The 18,986-nt window shown below is 34.1% G+C and overlaps 1 protein-coding gene across 7 annotated transcripts in view; it reads right to left on the minus strand.

The window, feature by feature from the left end:
• LRRIQ1 (leucine rich repeats and IQ motif containing 1) overlaps window positions 1-18,986 on the minus strand; it is a 232,695-nt gene that overhangs the window by 116,966 nt on the left and 96,743 nt on the right. For all 7 annotated transcript variants that reach the window (XR_014845500.1, XM_021092795.2, XM_021092790.2 and 4 more), the window contains exons 13-14: window positions 14,817-14,890; window positions 10,214-10,307 (exon numbers count right to left, since the gene is read on the minus strand). Coding sequence is in view for 6 of the 7 variants with exons in the window: in XM_021092795.2 (XP_020948454.2) it covers window positions 10,214-10,307; window positions 14,817-14,890 (168 nt within the window). In the remaining variant the exon portion in view is untranslated. The remainder of the gene's footprint in view (window positions 1-10,213; window positions 10,308-14,816; window positions 14,891-18,986) is intronic.

Here is an 18,986-nt window from a genome sequence, read left to right on the forward strand (position 1 = left end):
TGGTCTGTCTGTCTGTTTTGATACCAGTACCACACTGTTTTGATGACTGTGGCTTTGTAGTATTTCTTGAAGTCTGGGAGAGTTATGCCTCCTGCTTGGTTTTTGTTTCTCAGGATTGCTTTGGCGATTCTGGGTCTTTTGTTGTTCCATATAAATGTTTGGATTGTTTGTTCTAGTTCTGTGAAAAATGTCATGGGTAATTTGATAGGGATTGCATTGAATCTGTAGATTGTTTTGGGTAGTATGGCCATTTTTACAATACTGATTTTCCCAATCCAGGAACATGGAATATCTTTCCATTTCTTTACATCTTCTTTGATTTCTTTGATTAAAGTTTTATAGTTCTTGGCATATAGCTCCTTTACCTCCTTGATCAGGTGTATTCCGAGGTATATGATTTTGTGAGGTGCAATTTTAAAAGGTATTGTCTTTCTGTATTCCTTTTCTAATATTTCATTGTTGGTATACAGAAATGCAACTGACTTCTGAATGTTAATCTTATATCCTGCCACTTTGCTGAATTTATTAATCAGTTCAAGGAGTTTTGGGGTTGAGTCCTTAGGGTTTTCTATGTATAGTATCATGTCATCTGCATACACTGGCAGTTTGATCTCTTCTCTTCCTATTTGGATGCCTTTTATTTCTTTTGTTTGTCTAATTGCTGTGGCTAGGACTTCCAAAATTATGTTGAAGAGCAGTGGTGAGAGTGGGCATCCCTGCCTTGTTCCAGATTTGAGTGAGAAGGCTTTCAGGTGTTCCCCATTGAGTATTATATCTGGTGTGTGTTTGTCATAAATGGCTTTGATTATGTTCAGGAATGTTCCCTCTATACCCACTTTGGCAAGGGTCTTGATCATGAATGGATGTGGTACTTTGTCAAATGCTTTTTCTGCATCTATTGAGATGATCATATGATTTTTTACTTTTCTTTTGTTAATGTGGTATATGATGTTGGTTGATTTGCATATGTTGAACCATCCTTGTGAACCTGGGATGAACCCTACCTGGTCATGGTCTATGATCTTTTTGATATGTTGTTGGATTCGGTTGGCTAAGATTTTGTTGAGAATTTTTTCATCTATATTCATCAAAGATATTGGCCGATAGTTTTCTTTTTTGGTGGTATCTTTGTCTGGTTTTGGAATGAGGCTGATGGTGGCATCATAGAATGTCATAGTATTCTGAAGGGCCATTTTAACCAGATAATTTAATACATTCCAAGAGGCAAAAATATAAGAATTTGCCCAATCAGGTTAAGGAACATATCAATATTTTACCACAAATATTTTATTTATTTTAGCAACCACAGATCCTAGGCCCACAGAGTGAGGGCAGGGATTGAACCCGCATATTTATGGATACTGGTTGGGTTCTTAACTTGCTGAGCCACAATGGGAACTCCATAAATATTTAATTCAATAAAACAAATATTTATGCACCAGATAACCAAAGCAATGAAAAATAAATCAAATACAATACGGGTCATTAGAGTTGTTCTTAGGGGTTGCAACTGGGATCACGTGGAAGATGTTGAGATGCTAATTGATATTAGATAAGCCAGGGGGAAAATGATAGTTTTATCATCGTGGACTGTATTTTGGACACAGTTATTGATATATATGTCATTAAGTATAATATTTTAGCTACACACAATAATTCTAGAGAACCTGGGTCAACAGGGGTTGAAATTTTATGTTTGGAAAATTTTGATGTTACATTCATCACCTTTACACAAAAAGTTCCCAGTTTATTTGAGTCAGAATATTTTGAACTTTTTTTGGATGTAAAGCTTTACTTTGGCTCTTCAAGAGTGAAAGAGTGTCTTGAAAAAGTAAAAAAAAAAAAAAAAAGATATGACGGTGTCTTGAAATGTATGAATTACATAATGAATATCCAGATTGGAGTTCGTGTTTTATTTAAACATTTTTTTTCAGTTTTTTTTAACAAATAGTAATGAGATTTATATAAGTTAGTAGGGCACGGATTGGCTTTAAATTCAAACGCAGCCTTATAAGAGTCTATGATAAATATATTAGAAAGTGCTGTAACAAGTTGATTCATGTTGGAAATGAAGTATAAAGACACTGCAAGATCTCAACCTTAGTTTTTCCAGCTGGGCTTCTCCTAGTCAAGGGCTGAGTCAATATTTCATTTAGTGAAAACTTCCTGGTGAATATTCTGTCACTTAAGAAGCTCTATTAATCATTAATGAATGAAACACATTCCCAAAGGAAATTCCAAACTGAATCTCTGGATTAAGTTTTAAAAAGAAATTTTTTTGAGTACATCAGTTTTGTTCATGCTATCACTGGCTGGACATGAAAGCAAGAAGCCAAGTGGGAAAATCTTTAACTAATGCTTTAGTTGGTATCAGGGGGCTATATAAAGTTCATCGGAACACACTGGTTAAAGTTTGGGTGTATCCTTACATTAACAAATCCACATTTTATAGATTACTGGATTTTAAATCTTTTAGGTAAATGAACTTTTTAAAATTAGGAAAGCTGTATTAGGGCAAGTGACCTAAGTAAAATTTTATAGGTAAAATTTTCAAGTTTGTATTATTACTCTGGTCCAGAAAAGTTTATTTAAACACAAAAATTATAACAGCTAAGTATTTATACCTATTTTCTTTCAGTATTACTTCTAATTAAATATTTTCTATAAAACTGTAAAGCATATATACTTAGTAAGTAGAGTAAAATGTGAATATTTATCCTTATATACTTATAACAGTGTTAAATCAGTAGATTTTACAACAGGCACATATATATATATTCAATAAAATACGTGCTTGTACTTCCTACAAATGAAATAATGAAAAATAAATAAATTAAAAGATTATCAGGACATAGTTTTGTTTCTAGTTGTTTGCAACTGGCAACATGGCAGCTGTTCAGGTAACTGATACCTGAAAAGCAACAGGTCATGTCCTATTGCCCAACACCTAGTAGAAAAACCATTGCTCCCTAAAGAGCTTGCTTTAAGTAATGAGCACAACTACTTTCTAAAATTTGTCTTTGTATACAAAGTATATAACTTGTTCTATACACTTACTTGGGAGGATAAAAATATCTCTCTAAAAATACTCATTAGACCTTTTCATTATAAATAATATCATCTGCCAAGCAGGCTTTGGGACCTAATTATACTCCTCTTTTTGTACGGGAAATTTCACTCTAAGATTCGGTTCCTGGAAATAAGGATCCAGAACTTGGGGATTAGTGCTTTCAGTCTCAACGGAAGAGAAGTACGGCCCTAGAGTGTAAGCTAGTACATCTGGATGGTGAATGTGCTTCCACTTCAGAAGAAGGAGTCCTTCACTAAGCTGGCAAGAGGCCTAGAAACATGCTTAGGCGGCCTTTTCACATATACACAAAAATTCTTTAAATACTTATAATTTCTGATTCCCTTATGATTTGACATTAACCAATAGTTACTAACATTTCCTATAACAACTTGTCCTAAGATCAGCTTCTTAGGAAACTTGGAGAATCTGATAAACACTATGGTTCCCCAGGAGTCTGAGGACTCCAATTTTAGAACTCCAGATACTAATAATTACTGCAAATCGATAATAATATAAATTCTTAATATACAGAAAATAAGATTTTCAATCACTAAAATTAAATAAATTCAAAAGAAAAATTAGAGGGGCAGAAATATGCACTTTCCCAAGTTTTTACACATTATAATGTAATTAAATTCAGTAATGTATTACCTCAACAAATAATTTTTTTATTTTTTTAGGGCCACACCCAGGGTATATGGCATTTCCCAGGCTACGAGGTGAATTGGAGCTGTAGCTGCTGGCCTACATCACAGCCAGAACAATGCGGGATCCAAGCCGAGACTGCAACCTAGACCACAGCTCGCAGCAATGCCAGATCCTTAACCCACTGAGCGAGGCCAGGAATCGAACCTGCAACCTCATGGTTCCTAGTTAGATTCGCTTCCACTGTGCCACGATGGGAACTCCCTCAACAAATAATTTTGAATGTTTACTAAATACAAGGCATACAAGGCCTACTCTGAACTAGAAGGATCTGTGCAAAGATATCGGGTCACTTCTACTACTTAATTTTAGCCATTTTTAATGCTTGGACTCTAATTTAGCTACTTTTCCCTAATCTCTTGTTACTTTTCTATTGAAAAAAAGCTTCCTCAATTACTATTTCCCTTTTCACACAACTACTCAAATTTTTTCTATAGCTCCCTAAAAATAATGGCTAGCACTGCCAATGAAACATCAAAAAATTCCAAGGTAAAATTTCAAGCCCTGTTGACCACATTCTATAGAATTCCTGTGTGTACGAATATTTTTTTGGAGCTGTATCCTGGAATAATGGAAATTAAAAAACCAAAAATAAACAAATGGGACCTAATTAAACTTAAACACTTTTTGTACAGCACAGGAAATCATCAACAACATGAAAAGACAACCCAGAGAATGGAAGAAAATATTTGCAAATGAAGCAACTAAGAAGGGATTAAGCTCCAAAATATACAAATGACTCATGCAGCTCAATATCCAAAAACAAGCAATCCAATCAAAAAATAGGCAGAAGACATAGACTTTTCTCCAAAGAAGACATGCAGGTGTTCAAAAGAGACATGAAAATATGCTTAACATTGCTAATTATTAGAGAAATGCAAATCAAAACTACAATGAGGTATCACCTCATACCTGTTGGAATGGCCATTAACAAAAAAAAATCTATAAATAATAAACTCTGGAGAGGATGTGGAAAAAAAAAGAAAACCTCCTACATTGATGGTGGGAATGTAAAATGATACAGGCACTATGGAAAACAGTATGGAGGTTGCTTTAAAAAGGTAAAAAATAGAGCTATCGTACGATCCTGCAATCCCACTCCCGGATATGTATTTGGAAAAAACTCTAATTCCCAAAGATACATGCACCATAGTGTTCATAGAAGCACTAATTCCAAGAGCCAAGACATGGAAGAAACCTAAATATCCACTGACAGAGGAATGAATAAAGAAGATGTGGTATATATACACAATGGACTATATAACTCAGCCATAAAAAGAATAATGCCATTTGCAGTAACATGGATGGATCTAGAGATTATCATATTAAGTGAAGTAAGCCAGACAGAGAAAGACAAATATCATACGATGTCACTTATACATGGACTCTAAAAAAAAAGATACAAATGAATTTATTTACATAACGGAAATAAACTCATAGATGTAGAAAACAAATTTAAGACTACCAAAGGGGAAAGGTGGGGTGAGGGTAAATTGGAGCTTGGGATCAAAATATACACGCAATCATATATAAAATAGATAGCCAACAAGAACCTAGCGTGTAGCCTGGTGAACCATACTCAAAAATCTTGTAATAACATATAATGGAAGAGAATGTAAAAAAAATTCTATGTGTGTGTTTAACTAAATCACTTTGCTGTACACCTGAAACTAAGACAACATTGTAAATCAGTTCAATAAAAATTAAAAAAAAACAATGGCTAGCACTTGTCAGGTGTGCTATGTGCTAGGCACTAATATGAAGCGCTTTCATGTGGCAATGTATCTATTCCTCACCTATTTATCCCTCAGAGAACACACATGGGATAACGGTGTGTTCGAATACTCATGTTCTCCGGGTTTCCTAGCTTTTTTTGCAGTTAGTTTGGCCATGGGATTAGCTACAGCCAATACAACATAAGATCAGTGAGCACTGCCACTTTTGAGGGCAAACTGGTTAAATGTCAGTTGTGCTTTCCTGGTGGTCTTTTCCTCCCACCACAATCTACTACCTAAAAAAGTGAGGTTCCACTGAAGTTATACGACAGGAGCCACAAAGTGGAAGCAGCCCGAGTTTGGGTCAGCTCAAACAGGCCAACCTGATGGCAAATGTAATATAAACAATTAAAAAAAACAAAAAACAAAAAATCCTTTGGAGTTCCCGCGTCATGGCGCAGTGGTTAATCAATCCGACTAGGAACCATGAGGTTGTGGGTTTGATCCCTGCCCTTGCTCAGTGGGTTGATGATCCGGCGTTGTCATGAGCGGTGGTGTAGGTCGCAGATGCGGCTCGGATCCCGCGTTGCTGTGGCTCTGGCGTGGGCCAGCAGCTACAGCTCCGATTAGACTCCTAGCCTGGGAACCTCCATATGCCGTGGGAACGGCCCAAGAAATGGCAAAAAGACAAAAACAAAACAAAACAAAAACCATATAGATCTCCGAGCTTGGAGTTCCCATCGTGGCGCAGTGGTTAATGAACCCAACTAGGAACCATGAGGTTGCGGGTTTGGTCCCTGCCCTTGCTCAGTGGGTTAACGATCCGGCGTTGCCCTGAGCTGTGGTGTAGGTTGCAGATGCGGCTAGGATCCCGTGTTGCTGTGGCTCTGGCGTAGGCTGCAGCTCCAATTCAACCCCTAACCTGGGAACCTCCATATGCCGCGGGAGCGGCCCAAGAAATAGCAAAAAAAAGATCTCCGAGCTTGCTGTCGTGTGGTATAACCTATATTATCATAAGGAACACATCCTATGACATAGGTACTATTATTATTCTCATTTTACAGATGAAGAAAGAGATGATTAACTTGAGAAAGGCAAACATCTAGGAAACATCTAGGAACTAGATATGCACCTGAGCTGGTTATTCACAAGGCCTACGTAGATATTCACTATGCTGTAATCCCTCTCCATGACTGGCAGAGGTGAGAGACTTTTTTATCCTAGCACATGAAGCCCTTTTCAAACTGGCAGTACTACATCATGTGAAACAGCATAGCACAGTGTGTCAACTCCAAGCCTCAGAACTCAAATTCTATCACATCACTTACTCCACAACTCAACAAATCACACAGTATCTAACCTTCAGTAAATAGCTTTGGAAAATGAAAATGATATGGCTTCCCCTGTGGTTCCCAGCATAACTACTCAGCACCATAAAATGAAAATGATAATTAGAACCCACTGTAACGTGGAGTAACATGTCTAGGTACTGAGCCTACTCTCTGACACACTGTCAGTGTAAGTACTTGATCTCTTGCTTCTTTCCAACTTCCCACTATACCCACTTAATATGAATAGATCTAATTTCAAGTCTTCTTCTAGAGTCTAACTTCACCTTTAACAGTCCCTCCTTTTTTTGCATATTTCCTCCATTAGAAGTACTTTTTTTGGAGAGTTCCTGTCCTGGAGGAGTGGAAACAAATCCGACTAGGAACCATGAGGTTGCAGGTTCAATCCCTGGCCTTGCTCAGTGGGTTACGGATCTGGCGTTGCCCTGAGCTATGGTGTAGGTCACAGATGTGGCTCAGATCTGATGTTGTCATGGCTGTGGTATAGGCTGGCAGCTGTAGCTCTGATTGGACCCCTAACCTGGGAACCTCCGTATGCCGTGGATGTGGCCCTAAAAAAGCACACACACACACACAAAGTACTTTTCTTTTTCCTGGTCACACTAAATGAAGACAATATTTACAAATTTCTAAGGCATATCTGTTATCTACAACAATCATCTGACACTTGTATTTTATTAGCTACTAAAATATAAGAATTAAGAGCACAGATCCTGGAGCTGAAATGCATGGATTTGCATCCTGGGTCTTCTACTTGCTAGCTGTGAAATTAGGCAACTTATTTAGCCTTTTTGTAACTCAGTTTCCTTAGGTATAATATGGGAACACTAGGTAGCTATTTCATTAGGCAAATTGTGAGGATTAAATGAGAACAGTGCTAGGCACAAAGTACATACTGTATCAGTGTTTGCTACCATTAGCTTTCATGGTAATAATTTTTGCATACTTTTTCTGTCTCTAACAAGATTATAAAAATTATTTGAAATCATAGATTACACTGAATTTCCCTTAGAATATCCAACACGTTAGGACACTGGTTTCATACAGTGGACATACACTAAATAACCCATATAAAATCTGGTTAACCTAGTAATAGAAAATAATGGATGCATATGTGCTCACCATGTGCCAGGACTTTTTCTCAACAAAATATGTATATCACCCCATTCAAATCTAACGGCTGTCCCACAAGATAGGCACCGTTATTATCTTCGTTTTACCGGTGCCTAAAGATTTCTTTGGGGCTTTGCTAACAGAACTTAAAAGGAAGTTTTTGAAAGCATCTGACTAACTCCAAGTAACTTAGATGCTGCATGTCAGAAACAAAATAGATATTATGTAAAGGAAAAAAAAACAAAATTAAAAAATCAACAGTATAAAATTTTAAATGTCCGTCATGCAACCAAAATTAACTGAGCATTCAAGAAATAGGAAAATATGACCCAAAATTAGAAAAAAAAATCAATGAAAATAGACCTCAAAATTATAGAGGTGATAAAACTAACAGATAAGGATGTTAAAATGGTTATTATAAATAATATCCATATGTTCAAAATGATTCAGAAAAATATGAGCATGGCTAGAGAGAAATTTTAAATGTTAAAAAGAGGAAACTTCTAGAAATGGAAATCACAATATCTGATCTGAACTGAAAAACAGTCTCTATGGGATTAACAGCAGAGTCGATAAACAAGAAGAAATTATCACAGAATTTGAAGACACAGTGATAATGAGTAAGACTGAAATACAGGTAGAAAAAAGTACAATAAATATAAGTACAAGCAAAGCGACTTCTGATGTATATATTAAGTGGCTTATCATTGGTGAAGTTAGAGTCCTATTAAGACAACATAGAAAGGAGGAAGAAAAATATTTGAAAAACTAGCGGCCCCCCAAAAAAAACAGAAACAAAAAACAAAAAAACTAGTGGCCAAATTTTTTCAAAATTTTATGTAAACTATAAATCCATTATATCTAAGATATTCAATAAATTTTAAGCAGAGTTATGGCAACATGGATGGATCTAGAGATTATCATATTAAGTGAAGTAAGTTAGCCAAAGAAAAACAAATATCATATAATAGCAATTATAAGTAGAATCTAAAAAATGATACAAATGGACTTATTTACAAAATAGAAATAGACATAGAAAACACACAGGGTTTACTAAAAGAGAAAGGCACGGGCAGAGGGAAATACATTAGGAGTCTGAGATTAACAGATACACACTAGTATATATAAAACAGATAAACAATAAGGACCTACTATAGAACATGGAGAAATATATTCAATATCTCATAATAACCCATAATGTAAAAGACTGAAAAAATATCTAGGACTATATAACTGAATCACTTGGTGGTACATCTGAAACTAACACAACTTTGTGAATCAACTCTACTTCAATTAAAAAAACCAACATGAAGCAAATAAACAAGAAATCCTAAGCAGAGTACATCTACATAAAACCACACCAAGGCACATACTAATCAAACTGCTGAAAACCACCAATAAAACGAAAACTCTTCAAAGCATCCTCAGACAGAGGAATGAAGATAAGAATATCCATAGACTTCTCATTAGAAACAGGGAGTACAACAAGAGAGTGGAGAGACGTTTTTCAAGTCCTGGAGGAGGGGACTGACCACCAAGTGGCATGAAGTAATTTTTCAAGGTGATAAAAATGTTCAATGTCTTGGGCGTGGTAGTTCTTACACAGTGTTCACACTCAAACATATTGATAAATTTATGATAGGTAAATTACCTAAAAAAACCTGATTATGAAAACGATGGTGGATAACTTGATGGAAATGGTGTGAGCATAGTATGAGAGTTTCAGATTAGAGAAATTTTTTAAAACAGAAGTTTCATTTAAAAAAAAAATCACAATTTTTTTTAATTTACATCTATGTACTGCAATATTCCAAAGAAAGACACAAATTGATAATTCTTATAATACATGTGTCAACAGACATTAACTTTCTTTAAGAAAATAAAAATCAAATTACTGGCAAAAAGGAAATAATTTTGAATAGCAACCTATGAAATTGAGATGATTCATAAAAAGGAATTCCTAACAAACGTCTTTGCTGTAAAAACAAAGCCCAAGTTAACAACATATTAAAACTGGCACATAATCAATGGTATGGGTAAGAATTATTATATCAAAGTTGCATTAGTTTATACATGTACAAAAATTATTTTAGGCAGAAGATATTTCTTAAATTATGTTTACAAAACTTTTACTTTGAATAGATTTTCAATTAATTTTTTTAACTTTTCCAAAGCAATTAGTACACACAGAACAATTTTTATCAAATGGCGTTTGTAGCTCTAATAAACGATGTACATAAAGTGTAACAATATTTCTTTACCTCCAGTTTATTTCTTGAAGAAGTGGATTTCCAATGAGAGACAATTCACGGAGAGAAAAGCATGCATCAAACCACCTTATGGTATTTGCAAGATCTGCAGAAAATAAGCAATACAAATTATTATGAAAGGTATCACAGATAAAAATAATCATAAATCAATGACCGTTTTATTAGTTAGCTATTAAAGAAAAGCAACAAAAATGATTTATTCTGTAGAATATGATATGCTTTTAAAAGGAGACTATATTCAGAACATATATATACTCTGCTGTCAAAATACATATTTCTATTATTGACCAGCTGTGTGAATTTATGGAAATCATACAACCGCTTGATGATGCAGGTTTATATCTATCTCATGGGTGAGAATTAAATGAGATCATTTGTGTAATGGGCTTAGAACAGTTTGTGCCAAATTGTAAACACAAAATCTAAAAAAGTAATAGGATAGTGGTAAAACTGAACAGATGCCTAAACAGAATTATATTTATTTATATTTTCAAAAGTAAAAACAGTAGGTCAATCGAGGGTAGGCTAAGAGTAATTTATACTAGAATTGCTCTCCCACAGAAAAAATTCATAAAACTGAACAATAGATATGTAGCACCTGTTTTTAAGTCTGACTCTGAGAAAAGGGAAGCACACATGGTGGGCTGACAATTACAATGGTTTTCTGCATAAAAGCACTTTACCACTTGAGAGCAAGAAAGTGGAAACCAAGTAAAGAGGCTGTTCTGCTAAGCGAAGCAGCAAAGTTTAAATGTGAAGCTAGAATATATGGTGAAAAGTCTTGGGAGAAGCTGATAGGAGATAATGTTGGGGAGAGGAGGCAGGGGAAGAAGTCTAAGTGAGGATTTACTGCAGGTTCTTGGAGAAGTGCTAGGAGCCACACAGGCAGGGCAAGACTGAAAAACCTAGCAGAAATAACCTGCTATGGGGTAAGATCTGAAAGTGACATTGTAGTCCACGCAGCAGTGAAGGACACTGGAGTTTCAGCACAGCCAAATGAGACTTAACTGCATATCCCAGAGGTTCAGCTAAAATCCAAAAAGCCTGCATTAGGAGTGAAGACAATGTCCTGGGGTAGAGCACGCACCAAGGAAAGAAAGCTAAAACGACTTGTTCTAGGAGAGAATAAAATTACGGCTGACAGAAACAAAATTATCCATCAATACTTTAACTGCCTGCCATTACACCTGCTACCTTCTAAATGGAAGACAACCACCACCACACTCCATAAACTGTCTTATGTACAATGTTCAGCATACAGTTAAAAATTATTCAACATGAAAATAAATAGGAAAATATGGCCTGCCATTAAGAGAAAAGCAGTTAATAGGAATATATCCCAAAGTAGGCCAAATGTAAATCAATTTTTTGATAAAGACACCAAAGTCATTCAATGATGAAAACAGTTTGTTCAACAAATGTTGCTGGTACAACTAAAAATCCACTTTTAAAACCGGAACTCATCCTACATGTCATACTTTTCAGAAAAATTAATTTCAGGTGGGTTATAGACCTAAAGGTAAAAATGAAAAGTACAAGACTTCTGTAGAAAATCACCTCAATCCAGAGGTCAAAAAATATTGCAAAGGACACAGAAAGGAAAAACTATTATAAATCAAAAGACAATCTACAGAATGAGAGAAAATAGTTTCAAAGGATGCAACTGACAAGGGATTAATGTCTAAAATATACAAACAACTTATACAACTCAACAGCCAAAAAACCAACAACCCAATTGAAAAATGGGCAAAAGACCTGAATAGACATTTCTTCAAAGAAGATATACATATTGCTAACAGGCACATGAAAAAATGCTCAACATCACTAACTATTAGAGAAATGCAGATCAAAACTACTATGAGGTACCACCTCACATCTGTCAGAATGGCCATCATTAACAAGCCAACAAATAACAAATGCTGAAGAGGGTGTGGAGAAAACGGAAGCCTCCTACACTGTTGGCGGGACTGTAAATTGGTACAACCACTATGGAAAACAGTATGGAGGTACCTCAAAACTAAATATAGAACTACCATAGGACCCAGAATTCCCACTCTTGGGCATCTATCCAGACAAAACTTTCCTTGAAAAAGACACATGCACCCATATGTTCATTGCAGCACTATTCACAATAGCCAAGACATGGAAACAACCTAAATGTCCACTGATAGATGAACAGATTAAGATGTGGTCTACTACAATGCACGATACTTCCAATACACAATGGACTACTACTCAGGCATAAAAAGAAGAAAATAATGCCATTTGCAACAACATGGATGGAACTAGAGACTCTCATACTAAGTAAGTCAGAAAGAGAAAGACAAATATATGATATTGCTTATATCTGGAATCTTAATATATGGCACAAATGAACCTTTCCACAGAAAAGAGATGCATGAACTTGGAGAATGGACTTGTAGTTGCCAAGGGGGAGGGTGTGGGATGGACTAGGAGTCTGAGGTTAACAGATGCAAACTATTGCATTTGGAGTGGATAAGAAATGAGATCCTGCTGCATATATAGGACAAGGAACTATATCCAGTTACTTGTGATAGAAAATGATGGAGGATAATGTGAGAAAAAGAATGTATACATATGCGTATGTGTGTGTGTGTGTGTGTGTGTGTGTGTGTGTGTGTGTGTGTGTGCACGATTTGGTCACTGCTGTAAAGTAGAAAATTGACAGAACACTGTAAATCAACTATAATGGAAAAAATAAAAATCATTTAAAAAGATAAAAAACTAATAAAGTTTCATCAAAATTTAAAACTTGTTCATCTAAAGATACGATTAACAAAACTAATAGGTAAAACAACAGGGAGAAAACATTTACAGAACATACATCTGATAAAGAATTTCATCTACAATAAAGAATTTACTGTACAAATCAATAAAATGCAAATAACCAAACTTCTAAAATGGTAGGGACACCTGAATAGACACAAAGGAATATACAAAAATTATTAATAAATGTATGCAGAGGTTCAATATCATAATTATTCAGGGAAGTGCAACCTAAACCATAATGAGATAAACAGTGCAATACGGAACACCTTATATAACAGAATGACTGGAACTCTCATACATCACTGATGGGGAAGTAAAGTGTTACAACTACTTTGCAAGACAGTTTCATCAGTTTCTTATAAAGTCAAACATACACCTACTCTCTTATCCGGCAGTTACACTCTTAGGCATTCACCCAAGAGAACTAATAATACATGTTTACAAAAATATTTATAAAACAATTTCCACAGGAACTTTATAATCATGGTAGCCACAAGCAGCAGTTAAAATATTGATCATCTGTAGAACGGACACATCGGGACATATTTATACAATGCACTTCATTTTAGGAGAAAAAAGAAAGACTACTGATACAAACAACTGAACAAGTGATGGTATGAAGTTCCCATGAATGAAGGTCACAAAGAAATCTAGAGTCAAAAAAGAACATACTATTTGACTCATTAATATGAAGATACAGAAGTCAAATTTAACTTGTCTTAACAAATTTAGAACTGTGATTGTCTCTGTGAGGGGACTGACGGAAAAGGGAGATGGAAAAATTCTGGTGGCGGAATTACCTCACCAAATCAATTCAACACTCTTTAGTAAACTTTTAATGGACGTCTCCTCTGTTAGGAGTCACCAAACAAGTGGGACATGTTTGTTTACTTATCTTCAATATTTCATGCGTAAAAGATATAAAAATACAAGTGTGCTATTTCCCCAGATTTGTCAGAAAGATATAGAACAAATAGGATTTTTAAAGTGGAAAGAAATGCTTAATTGAATTATTTCACCACACATTTGAAGGAGCTTAGAACACATGGTACCCCAATATGCCATTCTGGCATTCTGACTATTTTGAGTCAGAGGCACTTAAAAAAGAGCAGATGCAAGGGCCCTCTGACCCTCCTTTTTTTTTCTTAAAAGCAAGAGATTAAATTCCCATGTGAAAGATGTTCGCCCTATACCAGAAGCAGAGAGACATTCTTATCACAAGGACGGGAAATTGAGGCCAAGAGAAATATATACAAACTTGTTAAACAGGTCTTTATTCCCTGGTCACTTTTCCATCCAATTAACTACCTTAGCCCAAGCGCCTCTGCCTCACCACATTTTCACAATTTACCACTCTTTGCTCAGCGCACTGCTTAAGTTCAATTCTAACTGCTTCTTGGGGTCTTTATTTTTCTAGTGAGACTCCCACGTACAGGTCAAAAAAAAAAACACACAGTTAAGCGCGGCTCAGATCTGGCATTGCTGTGTCTGTGGTGTAGGCCAGCAGCTACCCCTCTGATCAGATCCCTGGCCAGGGAATCTCTATAGGCCACAGGTACAGCCCTAAAAAGACAAAACAACAACAACAACAACTCATATTCTTTTCTTCTGTTTATCTCACTTAATTAGCTTAATTCTGCCTAGCCTGAGAAGGCAGAGGAGATATTTTTCCTCCTTTACACCTTAGATATGTTATTTGTAGGTGTCATTAACGCATCTACCCAAAACAATTCCTTACTGTACTTGGAACAGGAACTCAAAAGCATATTATTTATAAAACAACTATAGATTATGATAAACTTACCAGAGAGACAATTGTTGCTGACATCTAGTTTTTCCAATGAAACAAAATGAAAAAGTGGTATGATTTTTGTCAAGCTGAAAATAAAAATGGACTCCATAAAAATTTTAAATTGGAATGCTATCAAAATTATTAATGTAGCTATATAATATATTTATATAACACAATTACATAACTTTATAAATTATAAATTTGGCAGAAATATGTAACCATATAAAATTTCATTTTCATAATAAAATACAATAACATTTACTAACATTAATTACTAAAAGTGCAGCAATTATGATTCTAAGTATTCTATAATGTAAGATTTATATTCATTTCTAAAGAGAAATTATGAAATTGCCAATATCAGTTATAAATATCATGAGTCTTAATGGGTCTTGGTATTTAAATAAAAATAAATGTTTTTTGTTATTGTTTGTTTGTCTTTGTATATGGCCACACTAGCAAAAAATTCATATTTTCTATGTATTTTTTTCTTGGCTCAAACAAATAACAAACCACAAAGAGGTAAAAACATAAAAAAATTTATTTTTATTTTTTGACAACAAAACTAGAGCTACTAGTTTTGTTTTTTAATTTAAAAAAGGTTTTGTTTACTTGATTGAAAGTATTACAAGTACTGTTAGGTCTGGAAGGTTACCCTGGGGTTATTTTTAAGTTGGAAAATATGCACTTAAGGAACACAAGAATAGAAACTGTTTTATATTGATAGAACAGACTCAAGTTTGGCAGAGATATACTAATATTTAAAATTAATACTCATTATTAATGCAAGCATATTCAAATTTAGTAATAATAAAATTTCTCCCACCTTTAAAAGTTTCTATCATTTTCTAAGACACAATTGTCATTAAGAATCCATTTCAAACAGGGAATATAAATGATATTCAAAACATTTATGGTATTGGTTAACAAAAGCTAAGAAGGTAAAATTAATTTCAGTCTGATTTGCATTTCCATCTAAGATAAGTTCATACTTTGTTACATAATATCACATTACCCTAGCCATTTGGCAATAAACATGAAGCAAGATTATCTAATCTTTACATAGGACAAAAATTTCTTTGTACCAAATATATTCCCATCACAAAAACAAAAGTCTTCGGAACTAACCCCTACTATAAGTGTTAAAGATTCATATCTGCTTCCACTAAAGGAGTACTTGCTGGTACAAAAAAGAAAAAAAGTATGCAATGATATGTACTTATTTTACTTTTTCAGTTTTTATACTGTCCCTCCAGCTGTCCTTGCAGGAATTTTTACGTCTTTATTCTACCAACACACTGCCATGGTCAAAAAAAAAAAAAAAAAGTACTGTTATTGTGAGATCAGAACCTTACAGAATAATACTGACTGGAAGTCTCATTGCACAAAACCAACCCTTGTAGTGACCTGAACTCCTCTCTTGTATTATTCTGTCCTGCATTAGAAGAGAGACAGAAGATGCTACCGATGACAAAATAGACTAAATAATGAGTCTGGAAAAAGATCTCTCTAAATGTAGCCAAATCCCAAGTACAATATTACCATTTATACCACCTTTATAACACTACTTCTTAAAAACTATTTCCAGGAAAAAAAATCAAAACAAGAAAAGTGACCAAATATTGGCCATTACAATATAAACACATTTCATGATTTGTACACATACTCCTTAACAGTAAAACTTACTGAAATGTCACATGCACACTGAAAAAGAAAGAAAGAAACTTAAAATTTTTCCAATACATTTTTATTGAATTGGATCCTAATTTTATAGCACTTCCTACTCAGGCATTCTAAATTATTATTACAAGTAAGACATTTAAGTTTTTCAACTGAAAATATGATTCTAATAAATGTATTCATTACAATAAAACTAGGATTTCTTTTTACCTTTAGTCTATTTGTAATCTTTGCCCTTCTTCTAAAAGGATTTTAAAGACTAATAATAATGTTTTCTCTTTATTCAGAATATCTCACATTTTTAACCAATAAGTCATATGGTAATATTTGGTAACATATAGGTTACATGAGACACTCGTTAAAAATAACTAATAAAGATTTGGAATTAAAAGTAAAAAATCCCTTTGCATAAATCAACTCAAGTACAGAAATGTTTGACTACATATTTTTTACACTATCAAAGCTTTATCTTTTTGGATTACCATACATTTAGAATTATGTTCCTTTTCTCTTTTGGAAATTTTAATCAAGTAAACTGGCTATTCATTCGCCTTTATGACTATTCATCAGGATGGTAGAAACCTAATAGGAGAATCCTTTTTTTTTAACCTGTAGAACTTTTCCTCTAGTAACATTCTGTGTATATTTTTTTCCAAGAAAATTCAAACCAGAAAGACAAAGGACATTAGTGAAAACCTAATACCATTTGACCTTGTCACATTAGCCCTAGGCATAAAAAAGATATAAATTTCAAAGACGACAAAAAGTAAAAGATTTGTACAATGAGCAGCCAATGGATAATAGTTTCCACTTTCTGCTCCTACTTAGAGTCTCATTGGAAGTAGAAAGGCTTATGAAGCTGGAGAGTCTTCCAGTTAGAACTCCACTGAGAAAAACTTAAAACAGTCACATGTCCTAATGAAAATTTAAAACAGAAGTCAGGATGAAACAAGTATTTCAAACAATATGTACTAAGTATCACTCTTTATATGTGTTTCATTTGTTGCAAGAAGGAAAAAAAGCATATGGATACATAATTCCTTCCTTGTGATGAAAAAATATTTATCAAAAATTAAAAAAAAATTATCTACAATTTAAAAGACATACCTACCACAAATCCAATATTCTTTGCAAGCTTTGCAAAATGTATTTACATAACATTTTCCTTTTGGGAGAATCATTAAAATATCCAGGTAAGCTAGGTAATTACTACCCTTTTACACACGAAAAACCCAAGGATCAGGTAGTGAGAAAAGAGTTGATCAATGTCAATGAACAGATAAGCTATAGAATCAGAATTCAAACCCAGTTCTGTTGACCCTGAATTTTTACCAAACCTAATATAGTTCTGAAAAAAAATCACTGCACATATAAAAGCTTAATGTAAAATGGGTAATTTCTACAGCTGATGGTATTAGCTTGTGAAAGTCTGAAGTTTGAAGATTATTTTTCACTATGGTTTTAGGAAATAATTTCATTATTCTGTATGCTCATTTCTATCAGTCACATTTCCTTGGTGCCCTCAAGAATTACACTTTCATCCTCTCCGAAATGGTAGAAGGTTACTTGTGCAAAGAAGTTTGAAAGACCCATACAAAATATATTCAAATGTAAGTGACAATATTATTTAAAAATTCAAAATAGCATATACTACATAAAAATTTTACCGCTTTTTTATTGTTATTTCCCCAATACAATTTTTTTTCTACTGTACAGGATGGTGACCCAGTTACACATACATATGGCACAAATGAACCTTTCCACAGAAAAGAAAATTTTACCACTTTTTTGTAGCTAAATTCAGTAGATTAAGTTATTTTATTCCTATGAGTTTTTTTTTTTTCTGAGAGTAAGGAACTATGTTACTCAGTTTTGTATCCCCCCAAATAGCAAACACCCTCTCAATATCCAAATGTCATAATGTTAAACAAACAAAATTATAAATAAGGATTATTGGGTTTAAGTGTCCCAATCATTGCTATCAACTCCAAAAGATTTTTTAATATTCCAGTTTATTTTTATTTTTTCCATTATAGCTGGTTTACAGTAAAAATCATTATAAAATTTAGAAAGTTCTAGTTTATAAAAATTTCTGGTCACATAGGATTGATATGAGAAACAAGGCACATCAGGTTGATAGGGCAAAAGTTTACCAGCTAGTATTAATTTTAATTTTTGGAAGCAGAATATTTCTTTGATGACTGACATTGTCCAAAGAAAACAAAGGCATCACATCTCAAAAGGTGTTCTTGATTGAAATGTTTCCTAAATTCTTTAAATATTGTTATGCTCATCAATGTGGCTTGAGATCTAGTTCTTTAAAATACGCTCCATATATCAGTTACTGAATGATTACTGCATATGTCCAAAGCATGGTTGAGTATTTCTATTGAAACGGTATTTCTTATCTGAAAAATGCTGTGAAAAGATCCAGTGAGTTTGTGATAGACCAGATTACCTAAATGCTGTTATCTGGCAGAGCTATTCTGGAGTGAACATTCT

The sequence above is a fragment of the Sus scrofa genome, chromosome 5 (genome assembly GCF_054392235.1).
Source record: "Sus scrofa isolate SSC_HxYL_T2T_F1_AM1 chromosome 5, Sscrofa_HxYL_maternal_Yorkshire_Landrace_v2.0, whole genome shotgun sequence".
NCBI classification, from domain to species: domain Eukaryota; kingdom Metazoa; phylum Chordata; class Mammalia; order Artiodactyla; family Suidae; genus Sus; species Sus scrofa.